General features: G+C 41.3%; 2 protein-coding genes across 3 annotated transcripts in view; both read left to right on the top strand.

The window, feature by feature from the left end:
- Positions 1 to 798: 798 nt before the first annotated feature.
- Positions 799 to 12,374, top strand: LOC140714668 (large ribosomal subunit protein eL38). The gene is made up of 4 exons (XM_073026116.1): positions 799 to 1,059; positions 7,539 to 7,599; positions 11,124 to 11,246; positions 12,298 to 12,374. Exons 1-4 carry the CDS (start codon positions 1,057 to 1,059, stop codon positions 12,321 to 12,323), a joined length of 213 nt encoding a protein of 70 aa, XP_072882217.1. The 5' UTR covers positions 799 to 1,056; the 3' UTR covers positions 12,324 to 12,374.
- Positions 12,375 to 20,069: 7,695 nt separating this feature from the next.
- The window catches only part of ttyh2 (tweety family member 2), a 115,978-nt gene continuing 111,194 nt past the window's right edge, over positions 20,070 to 24,853 (top strand). For both annotated transcript variants that reach the window (XM_073026107.1, XM_073026108.1), the window contains exon 1: positions 20,070 to 20,333. In XM_073026107.1, coding sequence (XP_072882208.1) covers positions 20,208 to 20,333 — 126 coding nt within the window. In that variant the 5' untranslated portion in view covers positions 20,070 to 20,207. The remainder of the gene's footprint in view (positions 20,334 to 24,853) is intronic.

Raw genomic sequence — 24,853 nt, 5'->3', positions numbered from 1 at the left:
CAAAGAAAGCACGACAACACCTCCACTTTCTTAGAAGTTTGCAAGGATTTGGCATGACACCTAAAACTTTTGACAAACTTATATAGATGTGCGGTGGAAAGTATATTGACTGGTTGCATCATTGCCTGGTACAGAAACACCAATGCCCTTGAGTGGAAAGTTCTATGAAAAGTAGTGGACACAGCCCAGTCCATCATGAGCAAAGCATTATCACAGGAAAGTGGCATCCACCATCAAGGACCCCCAACCATACAGGCAATGCTCACTTCTCACTGCCACCACCAGAAAGTAGGTACAGGAGCCTCAGGACCTGCACAACCAAGTTCAGGAAAAACTATTACCCCTCAGGTGCTTGAACCAGAGGGGATAACCTCACTCGCTCCATCACTGAATTGTTCCCACAACTTATGGACTCACTTTCAAGGACTCTTTATCTCGTGATGTTCTCGATATTTATTGCTGATTTATTTTTATCATCATTATTTTTCTTTTGTATTTTCACAGTTTGTTGTCTTTTGCACATTGGTTGTGTGTCCATCCTGTTGGGTGCGGTCTTCCATATTTCTATCATGTTTCCTGGATTTTCTGAGTATGTCCACACGTAAGCGAATCTCAGGGTTGTATATGGAGACATACATGTACTTTGGTAATAAATTTAATTCGAAATTTTAACTTTGAATATATAGGCAAGGCAGTGATCCTCATATCGAGTTTTTCGTTGTGAGAGTCGCTGTGCGTTTTGACCCTGCGCGGGAGCCGTCGTCGCGCTGTTACTTCCCGGATGTAGGGCGGGCCTCACTCTCTCCCTCTTTCTCTCGGTAGCCGCTCAGCTTCAGGTAGGACTTCAGCGGCGGGCGCATCTCATCCGTGGCCATCCTCACTCACAGGGCGCCGGGTAGGGGCATCGGCCACCCCGGTCCCGAAATAAAGGGCCGTGCTGCCCGGGTCTCGGTGTTCCCGGTTGCGGCAGGTTTATAAATTGGAGCCATTGACTCAGTGTCCGGTTTGTTTTACTTTTCCAGGTGCCGTACCTCCATCGCTGGATCAGCCGCCACCATGGTAAGTCCCGGCACGGAGGTGGTCGCCTCCCTTACCTCAAAATAATCTAAACTTCTGAAGAAAAAAATTAAATCGCCATTTGGTTCTCTACACCCCTGTGTCAGACGTGCGTTCCATGGCCTTCCTAATGTAGAGAGTAGAATAGATAATATCATGCCATTTGTGTTCCAAAGAATGTTGAATAAAATCGACTTTCTTCCCGAGGAAGGTTTTATAACGTACTTTGAAAAATGCGATTGTCAACTTGCATCTGACACCTTTACGGATTGTATATCAAAAGCTGACGTTGACCCGCTGGGTGCATTCTGTATGTGTTACTCATGTTATGTAAAGGTTGTAGTACATGATGGAGGCCTACTGACTCTGCATATTGAAAATGAAGGGACTAGATTTCTCCCGGAAGTTCCAGTTTCAGACGGTGATCGGGGAAACGACCGCTGAGCAGCTTGGGATGTGGTGTTCTCTTGGAGATGCGTTGGAATTGGTTTGTAATTGTCACGTGTACTGACAGATGCTACAAGCTCGTCAGACAGCGAGGTAGTACCATGGAGAGGCAATATGGGAACGGAGAATATGGTTTTATAATTAATGAGAGTGCAGTGCAGGTGGATTTAAAAAGATGCAAAAACCAGTATGAGGTAGATTGAGAAGTGTACAAAGGATCTATATGACAGCAGGAGAGAAGCTGTCCATGAACCTGCTGGAAATGAAGTTCAGTGAAAATATATTAAAATGGCGCTGATACGTTTTGCACAGTAATGTTCATGCAAGGTTGATATCTGCGTAGTTCTTGTTCGGATTGGCTTGTGCATATGGCATGCTTTTCCCTAAGCTACACTTAGGAATTGATTATGTTGTGCATCCACTCTGGTTTTTTGGCTGCTGAGGTTGCTAATGAATCTAATATGAGAGCAGGTCATTTCACGAATGAGATAAAAGCTGATCCGGCAAGTGGGGTGGATTTTTTTTGCAGCAGTGTCATTCTTCAGTGTGAAGTTGTGCATTAACTTTTGCATGGTAACTTGGTCCAGAGTGAGGTGGTTAGTTGCAGTTAGAGGGTGGTGTTGGAGCGCTGTTTTAATTTGAGGCCTGCTGTGTGTGTGTTTGCTGGGTCTGTTGTTGGATAAGAATGTAGATGTAGTTTGCAGGTGACATGAGTTGGTGCTGAAGTGAACACTGAAGAATGGTATCCAAGTTTCCATCCAGGATATGCTGCTCTTCTCACTGCTGTCATCGGGAAGGATGTACAGAAGCCTTGAGGTCCCATGCCACCTGGTTCAGGAACAGTTATAATCCTTCAACCATCATACTCCTGAACCAGTGTAGATAACTTCACTCACCTCAATGCTGTACTGACCTGAACTCAGCCCATGGACTTGCTTTCATGGATTCAAGGACTCATTCTCATTATTACTTATTTTTGTATTTGCACAGTTTTAGACTTGTAACATTGGTTGTGAGTCTTTGTGTGTAGTTTTTAATTGATTTTATTATAATTCTTTGTTCTACTGTGAATGCCTGCAGGGAAACAAATCCCTGGGTTGTATATGGTGATATACAAGTACCTTAGTAATAAATTTACTTTGAACTTTTCAAGTTTGAACAGAATCTAGATCAAGAGGGAAAGATGGCCAAGGAATGGCACAGGTGGAATTTAACTGGGATAACTGGTGGTGTACTGGCATCAGCATTGGACCACAAGGTGGATAGTCCTGAGTTTGAATCTGGCCAGGTCCCAACCTGTGTGGCCACAGTATCTGCATGAAGGAAATGCCTGGTAATCTACTTCTGTACCTTACCACAAAAATCATATGGACAACTACAGTATCCATGGGGTAGCCATGAGATGATGGCACTCAACAACAAGCATAAAGATAACATTTAGGAAAGTTAAATGAGGGCGAAACATGTATGGAAGGGGTCGAGGGAGGGGGATGTTGCAGATCAGGGAGAATTGAGGTTATGAATACAGTGTTTCCTTCATATGGCAACACATTATAGGGTAGTGAAGGTGGTGAATATGCTTTCAGCAGGGGATTGAGTACAGCAGTTGGGTTGTCACATCACAGCTGTACATGGCATTGGTGAGACTGATTTGGGGTATTGTAAAGTTTGGTTGCTATACTATAGGAAGGATTAAGCAAGAAAACATTCAGTGTTGTTGCCTAGACTGGAGGGCTTTATTATAAGGAGTTGGGCTGGCACTGTTTTCTTGAGATGGGTGAGAAGGGGTCTGAGGGGGGGTTTGGCATATGGAATGAAGTGTTAGTAGTGGAGGAAGGTATAATTACAATGTTTAAAGTGCATTTAGACAAAGGTGGATAAAAAGGTAAAGAGGGATTTGGGCCAAATGCAGGCTGATGAGGACCAGATCAAGTAAGCACCATAGGATAGGCAAGTTAAGCCAAAAGTCCCTTCTGTCTGCTAACTACCTTTACACACTCCTATTATACATCTTGTGTTCCCAAATCAGCCTGACTTGTTTCTTTTCCACTTCTAAGTGGTTGCAGGGCAGAGATTTCCAGGAGTCATTGGACATGCACTGAAGGAAGCTTTGAGTATATTCTTGAATCTTTCTCTTTCTGCCTCAGGAATCCAGTGATGTGATTTTAAGTTTTTGTGGACACAGCTTGGATGGTACTTTTCTAATGTCTAAAGATCGCTGTTTTAGGTCGTCCAGGCCTCGGGTGCATATGGAAGAGTAGGGATTACTGCTGCCCATTAAACTGGTGAATTTCATTGATGTCTGCCTTCACCAAAGAGTGCGTTTTTAAAATTTGGGAAGTTTTTGCAGAAAACTGGAAGGCTGGCTGTTGCAGTAGGAGCATGTTGGCTGAGGATGTTGAGCATGAGGCCTGATTCCATATGGTTTGGAGAGTGGCATTTTAGAACTTGGCCTATGTGCACAAATGCGATATTTGCATATCCCATTTGGACTGGAGTTTGGTTAGATAGATAGATAGATAGATACTTTATTCATCCCCATGGGGAAATTCAACTTTTTTTCCAATGTCCCATACACTTGTTGTAGCAAAACTACAACAACAACAACCTTGGTTCTGAAGTGTTGTCATTGTTGGTTATACATATGTCACCATATCAAACCCTGAGATTGTTTTTTTTTGCAGCTATTCATAGTAAATACAAGAAACAATAGAACCAATGAATGACTGCACCCATCAGGACAGGCGAATCATCAAATGTGCAAAAGACAAACTGCAAATACAAAAGACAAATAAAATATTGAGAGTCCATGAAAGCACATCCATAACTTGTGGGAATGTTCCAGTGATGGGGCAAGTGAAGTTGATTTATTTCATTTGCACCATCTAATTGGGGGGGGGGGGGAATGGTGCTTCAACCATTTTTCCCCATTAGATCAGATTAGCTCTGCTCTCACAGAAAACAGAATTTTGAGGTAAGCCTCAAAATTATGCTCAAAAAAATGGAGAAAAGTGTTTTAAGAAAAATGACATGTCGACATGACTTGACCAGGATATGTTTGTACTTTGGTGTTGTGGAGCAGATGCAAGATGGAGGTGAATCTCTGTTCAGTTTAATTTTTGGAGAATGGTCCCTCCAAAACATTCAGAGGCTACAACTGGTGGCTGTTGCTGCTTCCTGCATTGAGTTGCTGCACTGTGAATACTATAGTCCCGTGTGCCTCAAGATGGTTTGAATCCACATTGGATTTAGCTTGCTGGCTGAACACTTGCAGAACTCTCCCCTAAGCAGGCACAATATGGTGACAGAAAATATTATGGGATGAGCTGGCCTGATTGACTCCTGCCTGTGTCACTTGCCCCCCATGCAGCTGCTCAAGGGTTCGTGATTAGCTGTTTTTTATTATTGTGAAAGCTGTGATCATTGAAGGAGACCAGAAAATTTTAATGTGCTACTGGTCAATGAAAAGTGCAGCTGGAAGGTATGGCATTAATGTGAAAGTGCTGAATTTCATTTGTCATTTTCTTCCCAACAGAAAGCTTTCAGTGCTTTCAGAGTGATGTTGGTAGCTTGGCTTTCTGCTGCCAGTATGCAAATGAGTACAGTTTTTAGTTGTAGAACCAAAACAGGTCCTCCACATGTTGTCTGTGCTAATGATGCCAAACAAACTAATCCCATCTGTCTACACAAGGTCTGTATTTGTACCAGGGGCTCCCAATCTGGGGTCAATGGACCCCCGCTTAATGGTATTGGTCTATGGCATTAAAAAAAAGTGGTGTACCCTTGATTTTTGCCAAGCCTGTTAATGTGTCTATCCAAGTGCCTTTTAACATGACTATACATCTGCTTCTACCAACTTCCCTGACAATACACATTCTTGTCTTAGTTATTAGTGAGCTGCAGAATTCTCCAGTCTTGAGAAAAGGTAGAGCAAACATTTGCCACAAATTCCATCCACCTTCTTGAGCTTGAAGGTTTTGTAACTTTCTGAGGAGGGGTCCTTAGCCTGAAACATCTAGTTTCTTTATCCACAGGTGCATCTTGAGTTTTTTCCAGCATTTTGTTTTTGTCTTTTAGCCTTTTTTTTACTATTTGATCAAAACATGCCTTTACTTTTTCTGCAGAGACCCAGCCATGTCATCTGTCATCATTCATGCTTTTGTTAACTCAAGGGCTAATTTTTAAAACAGTCTTAACAACTGCCTTTTCATAGTCTATACTCCATAAAATTGAAATTAAACCAAAACCATGATTATCCTTCTCACTTCTTTCTGTGGTCTAAATTGACACATACTTCAAGTTGCCTTAAATTCTCATCTTGTCCTTTCCCCTTCCCTGCACACATTTTCACCAACATTGACCTTCTGAAGCACACATTTCATCACTGGCAGTCACCTTGGATCATTCACTTGCAATACATGTAAGCTCCTGGAGAGATTCTTTGTGGAGTTTTATTAAGTCTCCTGCACTAATTGTATATTTACAGCTTTATCAGTTTTTTTTGGCTTGATTACTTTTCTGTGATTTGTGTTTAAGATGTTAGGTTAAAAAAATAAATGGCATCATTGCTTCTCACAGATCTATAAAGTTTGCTGTTTGATTGTTTTGGTGGTTCATGTAACTTCATAATGGTCAATTTTTTTGTTTGTCAAATCACTGATTATTTAGTATCTGATGTCACAATAATAAGATTTGATTTTAAAACTTTGTCATAAGTATGATATCCCCAATAAACATTTTTTCAGATATTTACAGGTTAGGTATTTTTCACGTTATTTTTTACTGAATTACCCCTCGGCCTGCTCTTTAAATTTGGCATGTTATTTTTCAGTTTAAACCTTTTCAAAAATGATTAATAGCTATCATTTATAAACAGTTAACGAATGATCGCATGTCGCCTAATGATAGGGTTCAACGCACCTGGGAAGTAAAACTTCAGCATTCACTTTCAGATAATCAATGGAGTAAAATTTATTATTTAGTTAATAATTCATCTATCTGTGCATGCCATATCTTAATTCAGTTTAAGATAGTACATAGGGTCCATGTGTCCAACGATAAATTGGCGCATATTTTTCCTAATATAAGCCCTATTTGTGACAGATGTAACGCAGAAGTGGCTACACTAACTCATGTTTTGGTCATGTGTAAGTTTAAACAATTTTTGGAGGGATGTGTTTGGAATATTATCTAAAGTCTTATCTAAATATTATCATATGGATGTTCAACCTAATCCACACAGCAATTTTTGGGATTATTCCAGAGGAAGCAAGCAAAGTGTCTACTTCCGCCCCCAACATGTGATAGCTTTTTCAACTTTACTGGCTAGGAGAGCTATTTTGCTACACTGGAAAGAATCTAACCCACCTACTGTTTTTTATTGGCTCTCCTCCATTATGTCATGTCTAAGCTTGGAGAAAATTAGAAGCCAGACATTTGATACATCCTTTAATTTTGAACAAATCTGGTGACCCTTTATTCAATATTTTTACATGATTTAATTTATTCTTATTTATTTATTTTTCTTTATTCTCTGGGGGAAAATCCTTATCCATGAAGGTTCGGAGATGACTGATTTCTTCTCTCTTTAAAAAATTTTATCCTCAATTGGACTGCCCAATTTTTTTTCCTTCCTCTGTTTTTTTTGTTTCAGGTTAGTTAGTGGGGTGTTTTTTTTTCTTTTATCAATATAATTTCCAATTTTTTTTACGATTGCTATGAGTTGTAGTTTTTTTTTACCATTGTATATATAACAGCATAATATTTTACCTATTTGATTTTGACATTATATACTTTGTTTTTATTATTGCTGTTTATATGTCTTATATTATCTGTTAGTTAAACTCCCCCTCTAATTTGTATATTCTTTATTTGAAAATCAATAAAAAGATTGATAAATGAAATGAAAATTTTGTCCTGAATAGGCATCTGGAGAGTGACTCTAGATGATTCTTTAAATCTTTTAGCACCTTATTCTAACTGGTGCATTTTACATGATATCTTCAATATTAATTTTTCTATTTGTATTCCAACAGCCTCGTTATATTTGTGAAATCAAAGATTTCTTGCTTACAGCAAGAAGAAAGGATGCAAAGTGTAAGTGAATTTAAAATAATTTATTTGATTATGGGATTCAAGATTAAATTCCAGGAAACAAATGTGATAAAAGGGTGAAAGGAAAGTGGAATACAGTAGATTGTAGTTGATTGGGACAGATCAGGGCCAGTGCTTTTTAGCCCAGTTGTGGCAGCTCCGCATTCCATCAGTTCTCAGCAGATATTATCACCACCTAGGAATAATTCTGTGTCCAATTGATCTACTGCAGATATTTGGGATGTGGGAGGAGATTGGAGCTCACAGAGGATACCCATTCAACAATGGGAAAAAAAGTGAAAAATCCACAGAGGAATTGAACCCACGTCAGTTCCTTTCTCAGAGAACTGAACAATTTATTGACCTACCATGGAAATTGGCCAAACAGGAGTTGTAAAATGTGATGAGTGAAATAAAGGATCATGGTTGTGACCATTATCCTGGCTAGGTGGAATGTTTTGAGAAATTGCAAATAAGTGATGTTAGAGCTGAAACTAAACTGAAGTCATAATAGCATGGGAAGATGGCATAAACTATAGATGAATTTCCTGCAATGTTGAGAATGGGAAGGTTCTAGTGTTTGGTGACTGAAACAAGGGGATGAAGTTTTTGATAATTTAGAATTAAATCTTTATGACTGATTTTCAAAATTTCTATATGCACAGCACTAGAACTTTTGAATTCTCATTGCAAATGGTATTTGGTGCTCAGCTAATTTTAAAATGTTAGCATGGAAAAAGGTGACTGTATAGAGTTGGATCACAAATCAGTGCTGGTCTTAGTACTACTAGAATGTTATAAGTTAGATGGCTTGCTACTATTCTTATGTGATACAAAGTTTTTCTCTAGGTTTGGCTGGACAAATAACCAGCATTTTCTGTTTATATCATTTGGGTGCATCTTAGAGCACTGCACTTATTCCTGGGAAAACGTTTTAGTCGTACTTGGTATAGCCTTATTAGTCTGGCTGGTGTAGATACTGGTTTGTCTGACAGAAAGGGGGAATACCTTTCCTCATCTTTATCTCATCTTTGCGTGTTCAGATTCACTTTATTGTCATTTAGAAACCTCAAATGCAGTTAAAAAATGAGGCGATGTTCCTCCAGAATGATATCACAAAAGCATATGACAAAACAGACTACACTAGAAAATCCATATAACGTTTAGCAATCCCCAATCCAGAGTCTGGAGAGGCTGCTGCGTATTAATATCGCGCTACTGTCTTCGCGTGTTCCCCGGAAGGGAGCTCCAAATCCACCAGACAAAAACAAGACCAAAAACTAAAACTACAAGACCTGCAGAAAACCACATAGGTACAACATATAGTTACAACAGTGCAAACAATAGCATAATTGATAAAAAAAAAAACAGACCATGGGCACAGTAAAAAATAGTCCAAAGATGTTAAAAGACTATAAGTTCAAAAGAAATCACCACACAGTTTCCACAAGTCCCCAGGGTCCCGACAGATTCGCCATCCCACGCCGGCGGCAGAAGGGAATACCCCACTATGGACTTCCACAGCGCCACCCGACTCAGCCTCGCAGACGCAGCACACAATGAAAGCTCTGTCCAACCCAGTCTCGCAGACGTAGCACACACCGAAAGCGACCTGACCACAGCGGACAACGAGTCTGTCGAACCTCCGAGCATCCCCTCCGGCACAGCTTCTCCGAGCATTATCCTCTGCCGAGCTTATTAAGATGGCCCTGCCAACGGCCATCGGCAATGCGACCCCGAGGACTGGGGGCCTGTTCTTCCCAGCAGAGTCCCGGACCTCACAGCAGCAGCAGCAACGAAGGTCTTCCTGGAGATTTCCCGATGTTCCTCCGTGCTCCCACGTCCGTTTTCAATCGATTATGATTGTGCACGGCACCCCACTTCACAAATAACAGATAATCAGCTCCGGAGTGGCCGCTGCAAGCTGTGTCGCGCTGCCATCTTGGATCTTGGAAAGTTTATTGTGATTCCCCCCCCCCCCCCCCCCCCCCACCACACTATGTGTGTCATGGACCATACAACCTCATTAATATTCCTATTAATCTGGCAGTGTGGAGAGCCAATTAGTATTAAGTGCAATGGTGCCCATTTGTTACCAATCCATAGATTGAAATTTACTGTGATCTTACGAAGTCCCAGTTTATGTTGATAGCAAAGTAAATCGTGAATGACTGCAATTTTATTGTTGAAAGTTCACATTTAATTTTTAAAATCTCCGTTTGTATTTGCTGATTTTTGGACATGATTTCTGGAGATCTCTAATATGGTTAGATTGCAATGTATAGCACAGTATAGCTATAGTATGATCAGTTGGGAATTAACTGGCAGTCCTTTGTAGGTTAGATGTAACTTTCAAAACTTACATAGAACAATACAGCACAGTACAGGCCCTTCAGCCTACAATGTTGTGCCGACCCTTAAATCCTGCCTCCCATATAACCCCCACCTTAAATTCCTCCATATACCTGTCTAGTAGTCTCTTAATCTCTTTTATAGCATCTTAAAATTTCTAAAAGATATCTTGTAATGAAATATTGGAGTTCTAGAAGGCAAATATGAACATCAATTGTGGAAGTTTTTAATAAAGGATGTTTTGCTTCCTTATGGCTTATAAACTTGACCAAACCAAGAAAAGCAATAAAAGATGTTGGTTTTCAAAGGAATGTGTGCCCCACTCCCCATCCAAATCTATGAACATAAATGAATAGAAGGTATTAAGAAAGTGAACATGTCCTTTGTACATTGATTATTGCAAGAGGATTTGAGTCCAATTGGAAAGGTGTCTTGTCACAAAGGTCCTGGTGTGACTGCTGGGATAAAGTATGATTAGAGAACGAGGCACTTGCAACTGAAGTGTAGTTAAGATTACACGAGTGAATCTGCAGATGCTGGAAATAAATAAACACAAAATGCTGGCAGAACTCAGCAGTTAAGATTAATCAGGTTGATTGCTGGAGAATGTCATAATTTCACAGAGGCCTCTTGATGCTGAGTTATTTTAATGTAACCAGGGTTAAGATTTTTGAACTAAAGGGTAGTTGAGAATTGTGCTGCTGAGCTTGAAAGTAAATTTGAGATATGTAAGCCATTTGGTTGTTCTGCAGCTCATAGGGGCATGTGATGTGTAATCAACTGGTTATGCAGAAATTTTTTGTTGAATTAGATGTTTCCATCTACTTGCAATAAAAATAGTAACGGAGAGGCTTGGGTCAAGCAGCATTTGAAGAGAGAAACAATACCTTTCTGAAAGTGACTTTAGACAAGGTTTGTCTTTCTGTAGGTGCTGGCTAGCCTGCTGAGTGTCTCTGGCATTTTCTTGTTATTTCACATTTCTAGCATCTGCAGGTTTTGCTTTTTTACTGTGGATGTGGACTGCCATTTGGCCAGGTTTGTTTCTGTTTGCCCCCTAGCCAAGTATCATTTGTCTTGTGTCTTCTACGTACATGCTTGACTCCAAGACTTGTGATGTTTCTGTAAAAATATTTTATCAACTATGTAAATAATTTGCCTATTTTGTTTTTCTGTAGCTGTGAAAATCAAGAAGAACAAAGATAATGTAAAATTTAAAGTACGGTGCAGTAGGTATCTGTACACACTAGTCATCACAGACAAAGAAAAGGCTGAAAAACTCAAACAGTCCTTGCCCCCAGGTAAGCAAATTGTAAACTGTACAGGTTAGGCATCTGCTAGAGTAGGCTAGCTGGTTGTCATGTTTGGAAACTATGCTAGAGCAAAACTTTGTTGTGTAAATAGCAATACATTTGTATCCATTTAGTTGTATCTGCATGCATTTTGTACTGCACTGTAAGTAAAAAGGGTTGGTTAAATCAGTGTAATCAATTTATTTAGTGACACAGTGTGGCTGAGGCACACTGCCTCAGCAACTCCACAACCCCGATTACTCTAACCGTGGGACAATTTTACAAGACCAGTTAACATACCTGATACGCCTTTGGGCTGTGGGAGGAAAACAGCACCTGGGGAAATCTCTCACATTTCATCAGGAGGACGTACAGAGACTCCTTAGAAAATGGCGCTGGAATTGAACTCTGAACTTCAGAACTCCCCGAGCTGTAACAGTGTCACGCTACTGTGGAATTAAGTGCAATTAAGAATTGTAATCACTTTTGGAATATGAATTTCAGATTTTGTTGTTTAGACAACTTATTTGAGTAAATGTGCAAAGATCAATTTGTGCATACCATCCGTCAATAAATTGGTGAATTGGATTTGCAGCATTCCACATTAATAATGTCCAACAGGAGATCGCACACGCAAGAAAAGATGATCACTTGCTGTTAGACTGCACATGTTCTCCATGCACCAATGTATGGACCCTTGCCATTAACCAAGGGGTCTGTCAACTCCAGATTGGGAACTCCTGTTATAAAAGGACAGTAACACCTTTGGTTGACCCTGTAGAAGCCACTGTGATCGAATATGCCACCATCTTACTGGAAGACTTGTAGATATAAGTGTGTGCGTTCTGCTTTAAAAATGCCCTGTGTACTCAAACATGCTAGGGTGAGATTGGCTCTTTGGAGTTGAAGTTTAGACATATGTTAAATTTCCCCATTGCAGTAGGAAATGTACACTAATGTGTTTATAGTCAAATGATTCATTAATATTTGCATGTTTTTGTGAAATATTAATTTTTTATCATCTCTTCAAGCTTCTAATTTTGTTTTTGTTTTAAACCAGGTTTGGCTGTCAAAGAACTCAAGTGAAGAGCTGCAATTTCAATGTTCAGATTTTATTGAAATAAAATGACAAAAGGTTCCTGTGGTGTTTGTATTTTTTTAATCGCTTATGATGAAAATACATTTAACACTTGTGTTAAGTGGATGTTCAAAACCCAATCAAAATTCTTAAGTGAATAATTTAGGCCAACATCCAAGTGTTTTTGGGCTGAAGCATAAAGTTACATTTCACACTCCTGATTGAACATAAATACTGCCACATTATTTTGAAAAAAAAAGTAGCTGACATTTTACATCAAGTTCTTGATATCCGCAAAGGATTCCACAGGCGTCAATATCCTCTTTGTTCCCAATACTCGTGCCCAAAGAAATGTGTTCTAAAATGGAAATAATTTATTGCCACATAATGTAATAGTACAGTGAAGCAATTTTTCATGCCATCCATAGAATTCGCTTCATCAGATCAGTATATTGAGTACAAGGGAAAACAGTAACAAGAATGTTAGAGCAATTATATTCTAAAACCTGTAAGTGTTAGGGCTTCGTCCCATATTCCAAAGATCTATGGTTAGGTTTAATGAGTTGTGGGGATACTACATTGGTGTCAGAAAAGGAAAGTTGAAATTGAGGTTGAAAGAATACAATGAAAATTTACAAGGATATTGCTGGGACTGGAGGATCTTAATTATAGGGAAAGATTGAATAGGTTAGGACTTTATTGTTTAGAATGTAGAAGATTTGAGGAGAGCTTTGATAGAGGTATACAAAATAGGGTATAGATGGCATAAATGCAAGCAGGCTTTTTCCACTGACAACTGGAGGTATTGGGTTAAGGGAACTTTGAGGGTTGTGAGTGTGGTGTGAACTGCCAGCATAAAGTGGTGCATGTGAGCTTGATTTCAAAGATTTAAGACAAGTTTGGATAGATACATGGAGGGCTATGGTACTGGTGCAAGTGGATGGGAGTAGGCATTGAAGTGGTTCAACGTGGACTAGATGGGCGGTGCTGTTTGTGCAGTTCCTTTCTACAACTATACTAAATTGAGTTCTGGGTAGATTTGATGGGCCAGTGGTCTACTGCTCTGATATGGTCTAAACAAAGCTAATCAAAAATGAGGATACTTTGCTGATTCATTTTCTATTTACTGCTTGTTCCTCCAGGATCAGCCAACAGATCTTTCCACATTGTGTATTCTGTATTGCCTACGAGGGATATGGTTTCTAGGCTGGTTTCCATCCCTCCACTTTGTCAGGGATTAAAAGGTCCTTGATTGGATGTGGTATCAAAGGTTACTACAGGAAGAAGGGTGGGAGAGTGCAGAGGATCAACCATGATTGAATGGCAGAACAGATTCGATGGGCCAAATGCCTGATTCTGCTATTTTTTAAATCTTATTTTCCCATGTTGTAAATATGCCTTTAACTCACCTTTAACTTGTTTTGCAAATGTTGACATAAAGTAATTCACAATTGGCAAAACTCAAATTAAGCAGTAGGCTTAATTGCAATTGACTACTTATTCTCTATGAATTTTATAAATATGCTCCAAATTTAGGTTTAAATTATGAGAGGTGCAAGACCCACGCACTGAATCCTGTGGAATTAGCCTCCTAATTAAAAAGCCGCTAAGTCACTTTGCTTCCTGTCTCTGAAAACAATTAAACCGAAAACTTAATCACTTATTTGGACTCCAAATACTTTTTTGTAAGTTGCTCAAAGCTGTGCATCAAATTCCCTGCTTCACTGAATTCTTTACGTCAACGTTTATGCTGGTTGTCCTTAACAGCCAGTAGATGGCAGCAAATGCAAAGTTATGTCAGAAATGGAGTCGACATTTGGAACTTCAAAATGTGTATGATTATCTTTTAACAGCAAACATCTTTTGCTGCTTGTAAGATTAGGGTACAAGTGTTCAATTAGTTGAAGATCTGACAATTTGGATCTATTTAAATGCTGTTTTGATTTTTGGGGTTATAATTTGCTTGTCTCTCCTAGGGTGCTGGTAAAACCATGTCTAATTTTAATTGGTTGAGATTTTAAACGGCCTTCATATTAGATTACAGGATATTGATTGTGGTCCGAAATGTATAGGCGAGCGAGGGTCGTAGCTGCTACCCCAAAATTATGTTGAGTATAAATCAGATAGCAAAATCACATTACCAAGCAGCTTTGCAAACTCACATTTTAATTTAGGACTGGAAACGATTCAGGAGCATTTTCTGGGGCTGGCTGTGGGGTCTTGACTAATCAAAGTGCTGTAAGCAAGTACCACCTGCTCCTACCACACACACACACAGAACACCTTTAATATTAATGTTTTCCTAATTTTAAAAAAACGGAGGCTGTCTTGACCATTCTTACAAAGTATTCCACCCTCTTAGTAGCAAGAAATGTACACAAGAATTAATTATTCTAACATCACCATATACAATCTTGAGATTTCTTGCAAGCAATCACAATAAATACAAGAAGCACACGAGTCAATAAAGGACCACAACCAATGTATTAAAAAACCCAACAAACTGTAAATGCAAAAATAAAGAGAAAAGGTAGCAAGAATATGAGTTGAAGATTCCTCTTAAGTGGGCTCAATTCAGTGATAGGACGAATGAAGTTTTTCACTGTGGTTCAAGAGCCTGATGGTTGAGGGGTAATAACCATTACTGAACCTGGTGATGTGGGTCCTGAGGCTCCTGTACCTTCTTCCCGATGGAAGCTGCAAGAAGAGAGCATGTCTTGGATGGTGGGGGTCCTGCAACAGCACTCTGCAGATATGGCCAATGGTGGGGAAGGCTTTAAGCTTGGTGGAGTTGAGAAATTTATTGGTTCAGTGCCGTTTGGAATCATATGAAATGTTAGTGGAAACCGAATTTGAAGAAGTACATAAAGTTCTCTCCCTAATGAAGCAGTGGAGGCTACCTCAGTAAATATATTAAAGACAAGGTTGGATAGATTTTTGCATAGGAAGGGAATTAAGGACTATGGGGAAAAGGTGAAGATGAGTCCATGGTCGGATCAGCATGATCTTATTGAATGGCGGAGCAGGCTTGACAGGCCATATAGCCTACTCCTGCTCCTATTTCTTATGTTCTTATGAGAGTGAGAACTTAAAGATGCAGACAAAAAATGTAGCTTTAAAAAAAAACCAAGCATGATGCTCTTTTAAGGAGTTAGGCCGGGCCCAACAGGTTGAATTGCCCTTTCTGTCCTGTAAATTTCAACAATTCAGTGTGATCTAGAAATGAAAATTGGAATCAAGTAATTGTCAACAGGGTATTTAAAAAATACTAGGAATCTGAACTAAACTGTGCAGAAAGAATGTATCGTAAATGAAATTTGAGAACTCGTTCCTCAATAACAATCATCTGTTATTAAGAGTGCTGATTTCTGTGAAGCTTTGGCTGTTTGAATTGTGTCACGGATTGTATTGTTTTATGCAACTGAATTGTTGCTGGACGATTACATTATGATTCTTTGATTTACTTTAAAGACTGATGTCCCTCCAGGAAAGCAGCACATTATAAAATTTAATATGGAAATCTTTAAGCTATGTAACGCTGAGGTTCAGCCGGCATATGTTTGTCTAGGGTAAGAAAGCCTCTGGCCCCGCCAAACTGAGTAATCTCATTTGGTGGATGCTGTATGATGTGTTGCCCAGTTACAAACCTGAACTGCAAAATATCAGACAGTACACCGTATACAATTAAACTATTGAACTTTATAAATCTTAATCTGACTATAGGGTTAGTAAAGAAAATTAAAAGAAAAAGGGCCTATTTTAATGAAACAGTCCAATGTGCACATTGGAGCTCACAGATCCTTCCATTCGCTCCCCATCGACCTTGTCCAAGCATCGCTGACCGTCAGACCCTCGCTCCTAGTCCACTCCGTCCAGTGGTCTACCAACTCTTTCCATTCGTGTCTTCTCCCTTCATCTCTCACTGACAAAAGAACACAAAATCCCTCCTCCCAGACCCAGAAGAAAGAACAACATGCCTCTCATTGGCTAGCATACATTCTATAATCTCTAGTCATAACCCAAACATTGCTGCTACAGAGAAACCATTACCTTTGCAGTGAAACCTTACAGAGAGGCCATTACGTTAGCAGTGAAGCCATACAGCGCGTACACCTACGTGTACCTGTATGAAACATTTCAAATTGATAGTTTAAAAAGGGGGGGGGGGCGAATGAAGGGTATAATCTTTAATATTCAGCACCATTTCATGTTTCTGTTTGAGGTAAACAGTCTACAGTTATTTTACCTGTGAATTCTCTGGGGAATGGTTTGAAATTCCTGCTGAGTTTTTGAAAACCTCTGATCAAAGTAACCAGAATTAAATACATATGCTTCCTGCTATTCTTATGCAACAAAATAGTCATATTTCCTTTTATTAGAATATTTGTTATCCTTTGCCCCTCAGTTCAGATTGGCAGGTAAAGATATATGGAACAAGGAGCGGTACAGCACAAATGGCCCTTTGGTCCATGATGTTGTCAGACAGACAGACAGACTTACTTTATTGATCCAGAGGGAAATTGTGTCTACCGATAACCTAACTCTTCCCGTATACTCCATTTTTCTTACATCCATGTGTTTATCTTTTACATGTCCTCATTGTATCAGCCAGATATCTGTATTCCTAAAATGCAGAACAGTTCAGCACAGGCTCAGGCCCTTTGGCCCACACAGCCTGCATCAAATGCAGTGACAAATTAACATCAATGGATTGGGGTTGAGAGGGTGAACAGCTTTCAGCTCCTCGGTATACACATCACTGAGGATCTCACTTGGTGTGTGGTTAAAAAAAACGTACGACAGTGCCTCTTTCACCTCAGAAGGTTGAAGAAGTTCGGCATGAGTCCCCAAATCCTAAGGAATCTCCACAGGGATACAACTGGAAGCATCCTGACTGACTGTACACCACCTGGTATGGGAACTGTACTTCTCTCAATCGCAGGACTCTGCAGAGAGTGGTGCGGACAGCCCAGCGCATCTGTAGATGTGAACTTCCCAGTATTCAGGACACTTGCAGAGACAGGTGTGTAAAAAAGGCCCGAAGGATCACTGGGGACCTGAGTCACCCCAGCCACAGATTGTTCCAGCTGTTACCATCCGGGAAATGGTACCACAGCATTAAAGCCAGGACCAACAGGCTCCAGGACAGCTTCTTCCACCAGGCCATCAGACTGATTAATTCACACTGACACAATTGTATTTCTAAGCTATATTGACTGTCCTGTTGTATATCTTACTGTACCTTCAAGCTACTATAATTTGCTCATTGCACATTCAGATGGAGATGTAATGTAAAGATTTTTACTCCTCATGTATGTGAAGAATGTAAGAAATAAAGTCAATTCTATTCAATGTTGAATCTGCCTGTACATGATCTGTATATTCCACTCTCACATTCATGAGTCTATTTAACATCCTCTTATGTCCCACTGTCTTGTCAGTTTCCACCCTAACCCTGGTAGCCCGTTCTAGGCACTCACCACTCTTCCGACGTATCACTTTAAACTATCTCCCTCTCACCTTAAGTATATTTCCTCTTGTATTTGCAGTTCCTGCCCTGGGAGACGAATGATTCCGGTTGCCTCTCTATCAGGCCTGTCAGCCTCCATTGCTCCAGAGGAAAAAAAGCCAAGGTTATCTATCCTCTTACAGCTCGCAAACTCTAATCCATGCAGCTGCCTGATACACCTCTTTTACACCCTCATAACTTTGCTGACAACACCACTGTTACTGGCCAAATCAAAGGTGGTGGTGAATCATCATATGGGAAGGAGACTGAAAATCTGGTTGAATGCTACCACAACAACCTCTCACTGAACGTCAGCAAAACCAAAGAGCTGATTATTGACATCAAGAGGAAGAAAGCGGAGGTACGTGATCCAGGCCTCATTAGGGGATTGGGGGTGGAGAGGGTCAGTAGCTTGAAACTCCTTGCTGGAGGATCTGTCCTGGAAGCAGCTCCCTTGTGCCATTACAAAGAAGGCAATGCAGCTCCTCTCCTTTCTGAGAAGTTTACGCAGATGCGGCACGTTATCTAAAAGTTTGACAAACTTCTATAGAATCACAGTGGAGAGTACCCTGACTGGTTGCATATGGAAACACCAGAGCCCAAGAATGGACACACCTGCAAAACGTAAACACGAGAAAGTGTGCAGATGATGGAAATCCAAAGCAACAGCACACTTGTTGGAGGTACTCAACAGGTCAGGCAGTATCTTTGGAAATGAATAAACAGTCGACGTTTTGGGCTGAGACCCTTCTTCAGGACTGAAAAGGAAGGTGGGGCGTGGGGAGTAGTGGATACAGCCAAGTCCATCACAGAAATTTGCCCTCCCCACCACTGAGCACATCTTCAAGGAGCCCTGCAAGAAAATAGCATCCATCATCAAGGACCCCCACCTTCCTGGCTGTGCTGTCTACTTGCTGCTGCCATTAGGCAGGAGGTACAGCAGCCACAGGTCTCACATAGGTTCAGAAACAGTTATCACCCTTCAACCATCAGGCTTCTGAACCAGCTTAGATAACTTCACTCACCGCAACACTGAGATGATTCCACAACCCATGAACTCACTTTCAAGGACTTTCCAGCTCATGATCTCAGTATTATTTATTTATTTTGTATCTGTACAATTTGCCTTCTTTTGCACATTGGCTGTTTATCAGTCTTTGTGTGCGGCTTTTCATTGATTCTATTGCAATTCTTTATTCCTGCAAATGCCTGCAAGAAAATGAATTTCAGACTAGTAATGGCATACAGCATAAATTCTTCGATAATAAATTTACTTTGAACTTTGATATTTGAACCCTGTCTAAAACCTCAACATCCTTCTTTTAAAGGAGCAAGCAGAATCATACTGCAAGTGCAACCTAACCACAGTTTTATATAACTGCGACATGATTTCCTGAGCTTGTTTACTAGTAACCTGTTCACAACCATCGTTCAAGTGGGGCATCTGGCTGAATGGAAGTGGGAAATTGGGTAGGCGATTATGCCAGACCCAATTAACACCTTTCACTGTCTCCAGATGAGGCGAGGGGAAACATAAAAAGTAATAAAAAGGTGAAATGCAAATCAGTTTCAAAAATGAATGTAAAAATAATTTATAGAGAATGTCAAAGATTATTCTTTCTACAAATATTTTAAGGGAAAATGGCTTGTAGTTAACGTTTGTACATCTGGACGTTCAGGATGCCTCGGTTACAGAGTTCGATTTCAGCGATTATTGGAAATATTGAAAGATCATAATTGAATGAAAGCCTCGGGAAATGAAATTTGCCATTTAGATTGCGATCAGGAGAAATTTCATCACCCGTGGAATTCTTGTGCCACAGAAACCAATGGGAGACCAAGTCATTTAACATCTTCAAGGCGATGGAAACACTCCTCAGAGCGAGACTAATCAAGACAATTAGGAATAAAGTAGGAACTGGGTACGGAAGTAATGCAAGATCACAAAGAAATGATGTGACGGGTCTAAGCGTCTCACTCTTGACCCTATTTTCTATGAAAACCTCGAGGCAGGAGCTCGATTAAAGTTTTGGTCAATTCATTCTATTTGTTGCCTGCTTTTTAAAGCAGTTTTTTTTGTTTTAACTGACAAAATCCTCTCTGGTGTATGCACGGACATAACTTGTAGGAAAGCTTTACAGTACTTAGAAAGAAACTTGTATCAAAGCTTTGCCTCGGGGCTGGACGATGGCTCCCCCGCGTTTCTTGCGCTTTGGGCGCGGCGGCTGGCGGGGGCGCGCGGGAGCAGCGACGGCGGCGCGCTTCAGTTGTACTCGCTGCCCGGGGGCTGGTGGCTGCTCCGGGGCCGTGCCTCCGCTCGCAGGAGGACCGTCTGCTGGCCGGGGGCTCGTTCCAAGTGCGGCCGCTCTCGCTGCCCGCGGGCATGGCTGCCCGGTTCGAGTACATCCCTCCTTGGTGGACTTACTGGTTGCACAACTTCCCGCACGTTAACCTCCGCTTCCAGCCCGTGGACAACACCTTCAGCCCGCAGGATGCAAACTACCAGCAGGTCAGCAGGGGCTCCCGGCCCCTTCCCACTCACCGCCAGCCCTTCTGTGAGCCCCTCTCCACTCCTTACGCTTCAACCGAGCCTCCTCCTCTCTCTAACCCCTCTCTACCACTCTGCTGAACCGCTCTGTCCCATCCAGCGCAACCACTCCATCAGCCTTCCACGCGACCCTCCCTCCCATCTGAGTCTCCCCAATTGTCCCCTTCCCATTCCCTCAGCACGCTCTCTCCCCTTCCCAGACAACCTTCCCACCTCTTTCCCTGCATGTTGCCTTAAACTCTCTCTCCCCACTTGCCCCGAATCTTTGAACTGCCAATTAACTAAACCCCTTCCCCTCAGCACGCTTCAATTTCCTGCCAGTTTCTGCCCTAGGTCTTCAGTCGTGCACCTTGAGCCTACTTTCCTTGCCTGGTCTTGCAGTTGACTTGCTCCTCTCAACCCCACTTTGGGGCTCTTTGTTTCACCTTCAGCCACCCCAAACAATAGTTTATTTCCGCTCTGCACCCCGTAACTCTGTCCTGTCTGTGAAGCACACGTCTTTGTTCTGAAGAGCTACGGTGCAACTTTCACTTTGCTGCAGGGTTTCTAAACAGCTGTTTCAACGTGGTGCAAGTCAAAATGTTGAATTTAAATAGTAGAAACAAATGGAAGAGTTTGGCCCCTTAACAGCGGTGACAATGAGAGCCTGTTTCGTTAAATCTTGATTCCATGTTGTCTTGCTGAAGCAGATGCGTGATGAATAGTTGATAGAAAGCCAGGAAGATAAGAAAATCAAAGTCTCAGTGCACAGCACAGAACTAACCTATGCATCCACTTGAAATCAGCCATTTGGCCTTGGCTTCAGACAAAGATTGGAGTGGCCAGTCTTGTTCCCAGTGTAGTGGTTTAATATAAATATTGAATCCTGGCCTGAACTTTTTGTTTACAAAAAGTCCGATAAAGTGAAATGTGTTGTGACCAAAACTTTTATGATAGCTATTTAAAATGTTCCTGTTCAAGGAGACTTAAACACATTGCAGTACTCTTAAAATTGATAAATAAGCAATACGGAGTGACAGTATTCACCCCCCAGAAGGCTGACAGGTTTGGGACTTCCTTGTGAGTGAGGGAATCTCAGCCTTGCTGGTTCACCTCTCTGCTGGCCATTCCACAGTTGCAGCCCTCATGGAGTCCAGGAACTTGATGCAATTTCCCAGCATTTGCACAGGGGAATTAACTCTCAGATCCAGTGCCAGGTTAAATGAGTTTGCAGCATCTGGCCGCGTATCTGATGGTGTATTCACTTGGACAGCAAATGTAGAGTTGCTGAGGATCAAGAGGAGGCTAAATTAAATATTTTTGATGATAATGTTTTATCATTTAGGTGAATTAATTTATGCATTTTAAATTTTGTGCAACATACCCTGGTTTTGCGTTCCTGAATGTCCCGTCCAGAAGCATTGGAGGGACTTTGACAGATGGTAACAGAAAAAAGACTGCAGATGCTGAAATCTTCAGCAACAAACAATGTGCAGGAGGAACTCAGTAGAACGAGGCATGTGGCAGGGTTTCGACTCAAAACATCAACCGCTCTCCTGCAGATGCTGCTTGAACTGCGGTGTTCCTCCTACAGATTGTTGACAGATGGTAAAGCTGGAGTGGGATTTTGTTCTCTAAAAGGTTTCACACGCTAATGGTTTGTTCCAGCCTGTCCACATCACCTGATAAGATTTAGGGCCCTGATGACGCTCAAGGCTTGGCTCCAGGATGGTCTCAGCCATCAGGATTGATCTTTTAGAGAGAAAGAGCTGATTGGTTTTGGATGCTGGGGAATAAAGATGTTAAACAGCTGATAAGCTTTGCCTGTCACTGTAGCATATCAGATTATTGAAGCAAAAGATAACATGTTTAAAATGTGATGCAGATTAACACTATTCCCACCCCCATGAATGCTTCATGATGTCAACACTGTGAATATTGTTAAGCTTCCATTTGTGACTAAGTCACCAGAGAGTTACCGAAGCTGGTGATATCAAACTCTTGAATCAACAAAGCAGATCATCTGTAGAAAACCTTGTTCTAAATCAGAATCAGTGTTATTACCACTGACCCACTGCATGTCGTGAAATTTGATTTGTGGCGGCTGAACAGTGTAATACATTAAAATTACTGTCGGTTACAGTAGTAAATATAAAAAAAATCAGTGCCAAAAGAGAGCAAAAATTGATAGTGTTCATGGTCCATTCAGAAATCTGATGGTGAAGGGGAGGAAGTTGTTCCTAAAACATCGAGTGTGTGTGCGTTTTCTGGCTCCTGTACCTCCTCTCTGATTGTAGCAATGCAAAGAGGGCGTATCTTTGATGGTGAAGGTCGTTAATGATGGAGACACCTTTTTGAGGCATCGCCTATTGAAGATTTCCTCAGTGGTGGGGAGGCTAGTGCCTATGGTGGAACTGACTGAGTTTACAAAACTCTGCAGCTTTTTCCGATCCTGTGCATGGGCACCATAGCAGGCAGAGTGCTCTCCAAGATAAATCTGTAGAAATTCGCTAGTCTTTGGCGACATCAAATCTCCTCAAACTCCTAATGAAATATTGTCACTGCATTCCTTCTGTGTAATTGCACCAATATGCTGGGCCCAGGATAAATCTTCAGAGATGTTGACACCCAGAAACTGCTCACCCGTTTCACTGATGGGCCCTTAATGAGGATGGCTGTGTGTTGTTTGTCTTCCCCTTCATGAAGTCCACAATCCCTATTCTCTTCCCAGACACAAAATTTTTATACTCTCTAAACACAAATTCTACAATAAGGACTAACTACAGTTTCAATGGTTAAATTACCCACTTAGTTTCTTCTGTGTTCCTTTTCACACCTTGTGTGTACATCGGTTGGTATTTTGCCATTTCTGTAGCATTTGACTGTTTTTGCTCACACTCAACCCAGCACAGATGGAAAGTGTGCAAGGACCCGGCTGGATTTGAACTCAGGACCATTCACCTCGAAGTCCAGTGCTGATGCCACTACACCACCAGCTGGCTATAGTAGTCTCAATCTTGGAGAAATCCAATAAGGGGAATTGCTGGTGAGGTGAGGAATGATGTGAAACTTTTCATTGTGGTGGTAAATAAAAACACAAAATGCTGGCAGAACTCAGCAGGCCAGACAGCATCTATGGGAGGAGGTAGTGTCGATGTTTCGGGCCGAAACCCTTCATCAGGAGAACCCTTCATCATTGTGGTGGTGTTGGGTGATTGCTCTCGAGATGACTTTTAAAAAAGCACTGAAGAAAGAATACATCTCTTGGCTGTCAGTATGTTGTTCCGTGCTTTCTCCATTCACTGTCTGCACTTTGGGCCTGGAGTTTTGTCTCCAGATACCACTGAAGCTGTGAAGTTTCCAATCCCAGAATGGTCTGGGTTTGCAGTTGATTAAAGTTCTTAAAACTCCTGACCATTTTCATGGGATCAGTCCTGGAATTTTGTTTTGATGGAGGAGTCAAGTGTATGTTTACAGTTCCAGTTACAGCAGACCTCATTCAGGCCATAGCCTCTGGACACTTTGTTGCTCCTGTAGGCTGGAAGTTAACTGGTTGTCCCAGAAGAGCTGTTGTTGTGAGATCTTTGAAAGTTTTGACATTGGCAGGTCTTACTCTGGCAGGTCTTTTGTTGTTCATTTTCTAGCACCACCTTGATATGGCTTACAGAGGAAATTAGGCAGTAGTCAGTTCAGCAGTGACTGGTGACCATTCTGGTGTTGTTCTTGAATGATAAATTAAATCCAATAGGTGTCTGTGCTTGTACTGGGGATGTCGCCACGATGACATGTGTTGCTCCCTCTGATTAAACATTGTTTGTTATAAAAAGGCTATTTCCCATGTAATTTGTCAAGGGGTAGAAACAGGCTTCCAAATCAGGCAACACGGGTGAATCTGCAGATGCTGGAAATAAATACAAAACACAAAATGCTGGCAAAACTCAGCAGGCCAGACAGCATCTATGGGAGGAGGTAGTGACGACGTTTCGGGCCGAAACCCTTCATCAGGAGTGTTGATGATGATGAACCCTCCTGATGAAGGGTTTCGGCCTGAAACGTCGTCACTACCCCCTCCCATAGATGCTGTCTGGCCTGCTGAGTTCTGCCAGCATTTTGTATTCCAAATCAGACAGTCTGCTGTGGGACGAGAGTACCCGCTGTTCTGAGGAAAGGATTCAAGGGTGTGCTTAAGTTTCCTTGATGAAATACAATATCCCCACTGGCTCTTGAGAATCTCTGGTCCATGACCATTCAACATGGAGATGGGCTATTCAGGGTGATATTGAGACACTCGAGGTCGGCTGTCAGGAGTAGACCGAAGCCTTGCATAGGCAGTGGAAGTAGCACAACACTGCAGAGACTACTCAACCACCTGCCCATCTGTGATAGGGAATGCAGTTCCTGCATTGACCTCATTTTCCATTACAGTGAAGTCACCTTTAATCCTGAAAGACTGCTTTTGAAATAGAACAGCAAAATCAGAATGAACTCAGTAGGTTGTGCAG

The sequence above is a fragment of the Hemitrygon akajei genome, chromosome 22 (assembly GCF_048418815.1).
Source record: "Hemitrygon akajei chromosome 22, sHemAka1.3, whole genome shotgun sequence".
Taxonomy (NCBI): Eukaryota; Metazoa; Chordata; class Chondrichthyes; order Myliobatiformes; family Dasyatidae; genus Hemitrygon; species Hemitrygon akajei.
This window is presented reverse-complemented; position numbering and strand designations above follow the sequence as displayed.

Bases quoted from the DNA above. Each gene is read 5' to 3' on its own strand.
- LOC140714668 (XM_073026116.1), top strand. The intron at 7,600-11,123 runs GTAAGTGAATTT...GTTTTTCTGTAG, and splicing joins AAGAAGAAAGGATGCAAAGT to CTGTGAAAATCAAGAAGAAC. The intron at 11,247-12,297 runs GTAAGCAAATTG...GTTTTAAACCAG, and splicing joins CAAACAGTCCTTGCCCCCAG to GTTTGGCTGTCAAAGAACTC.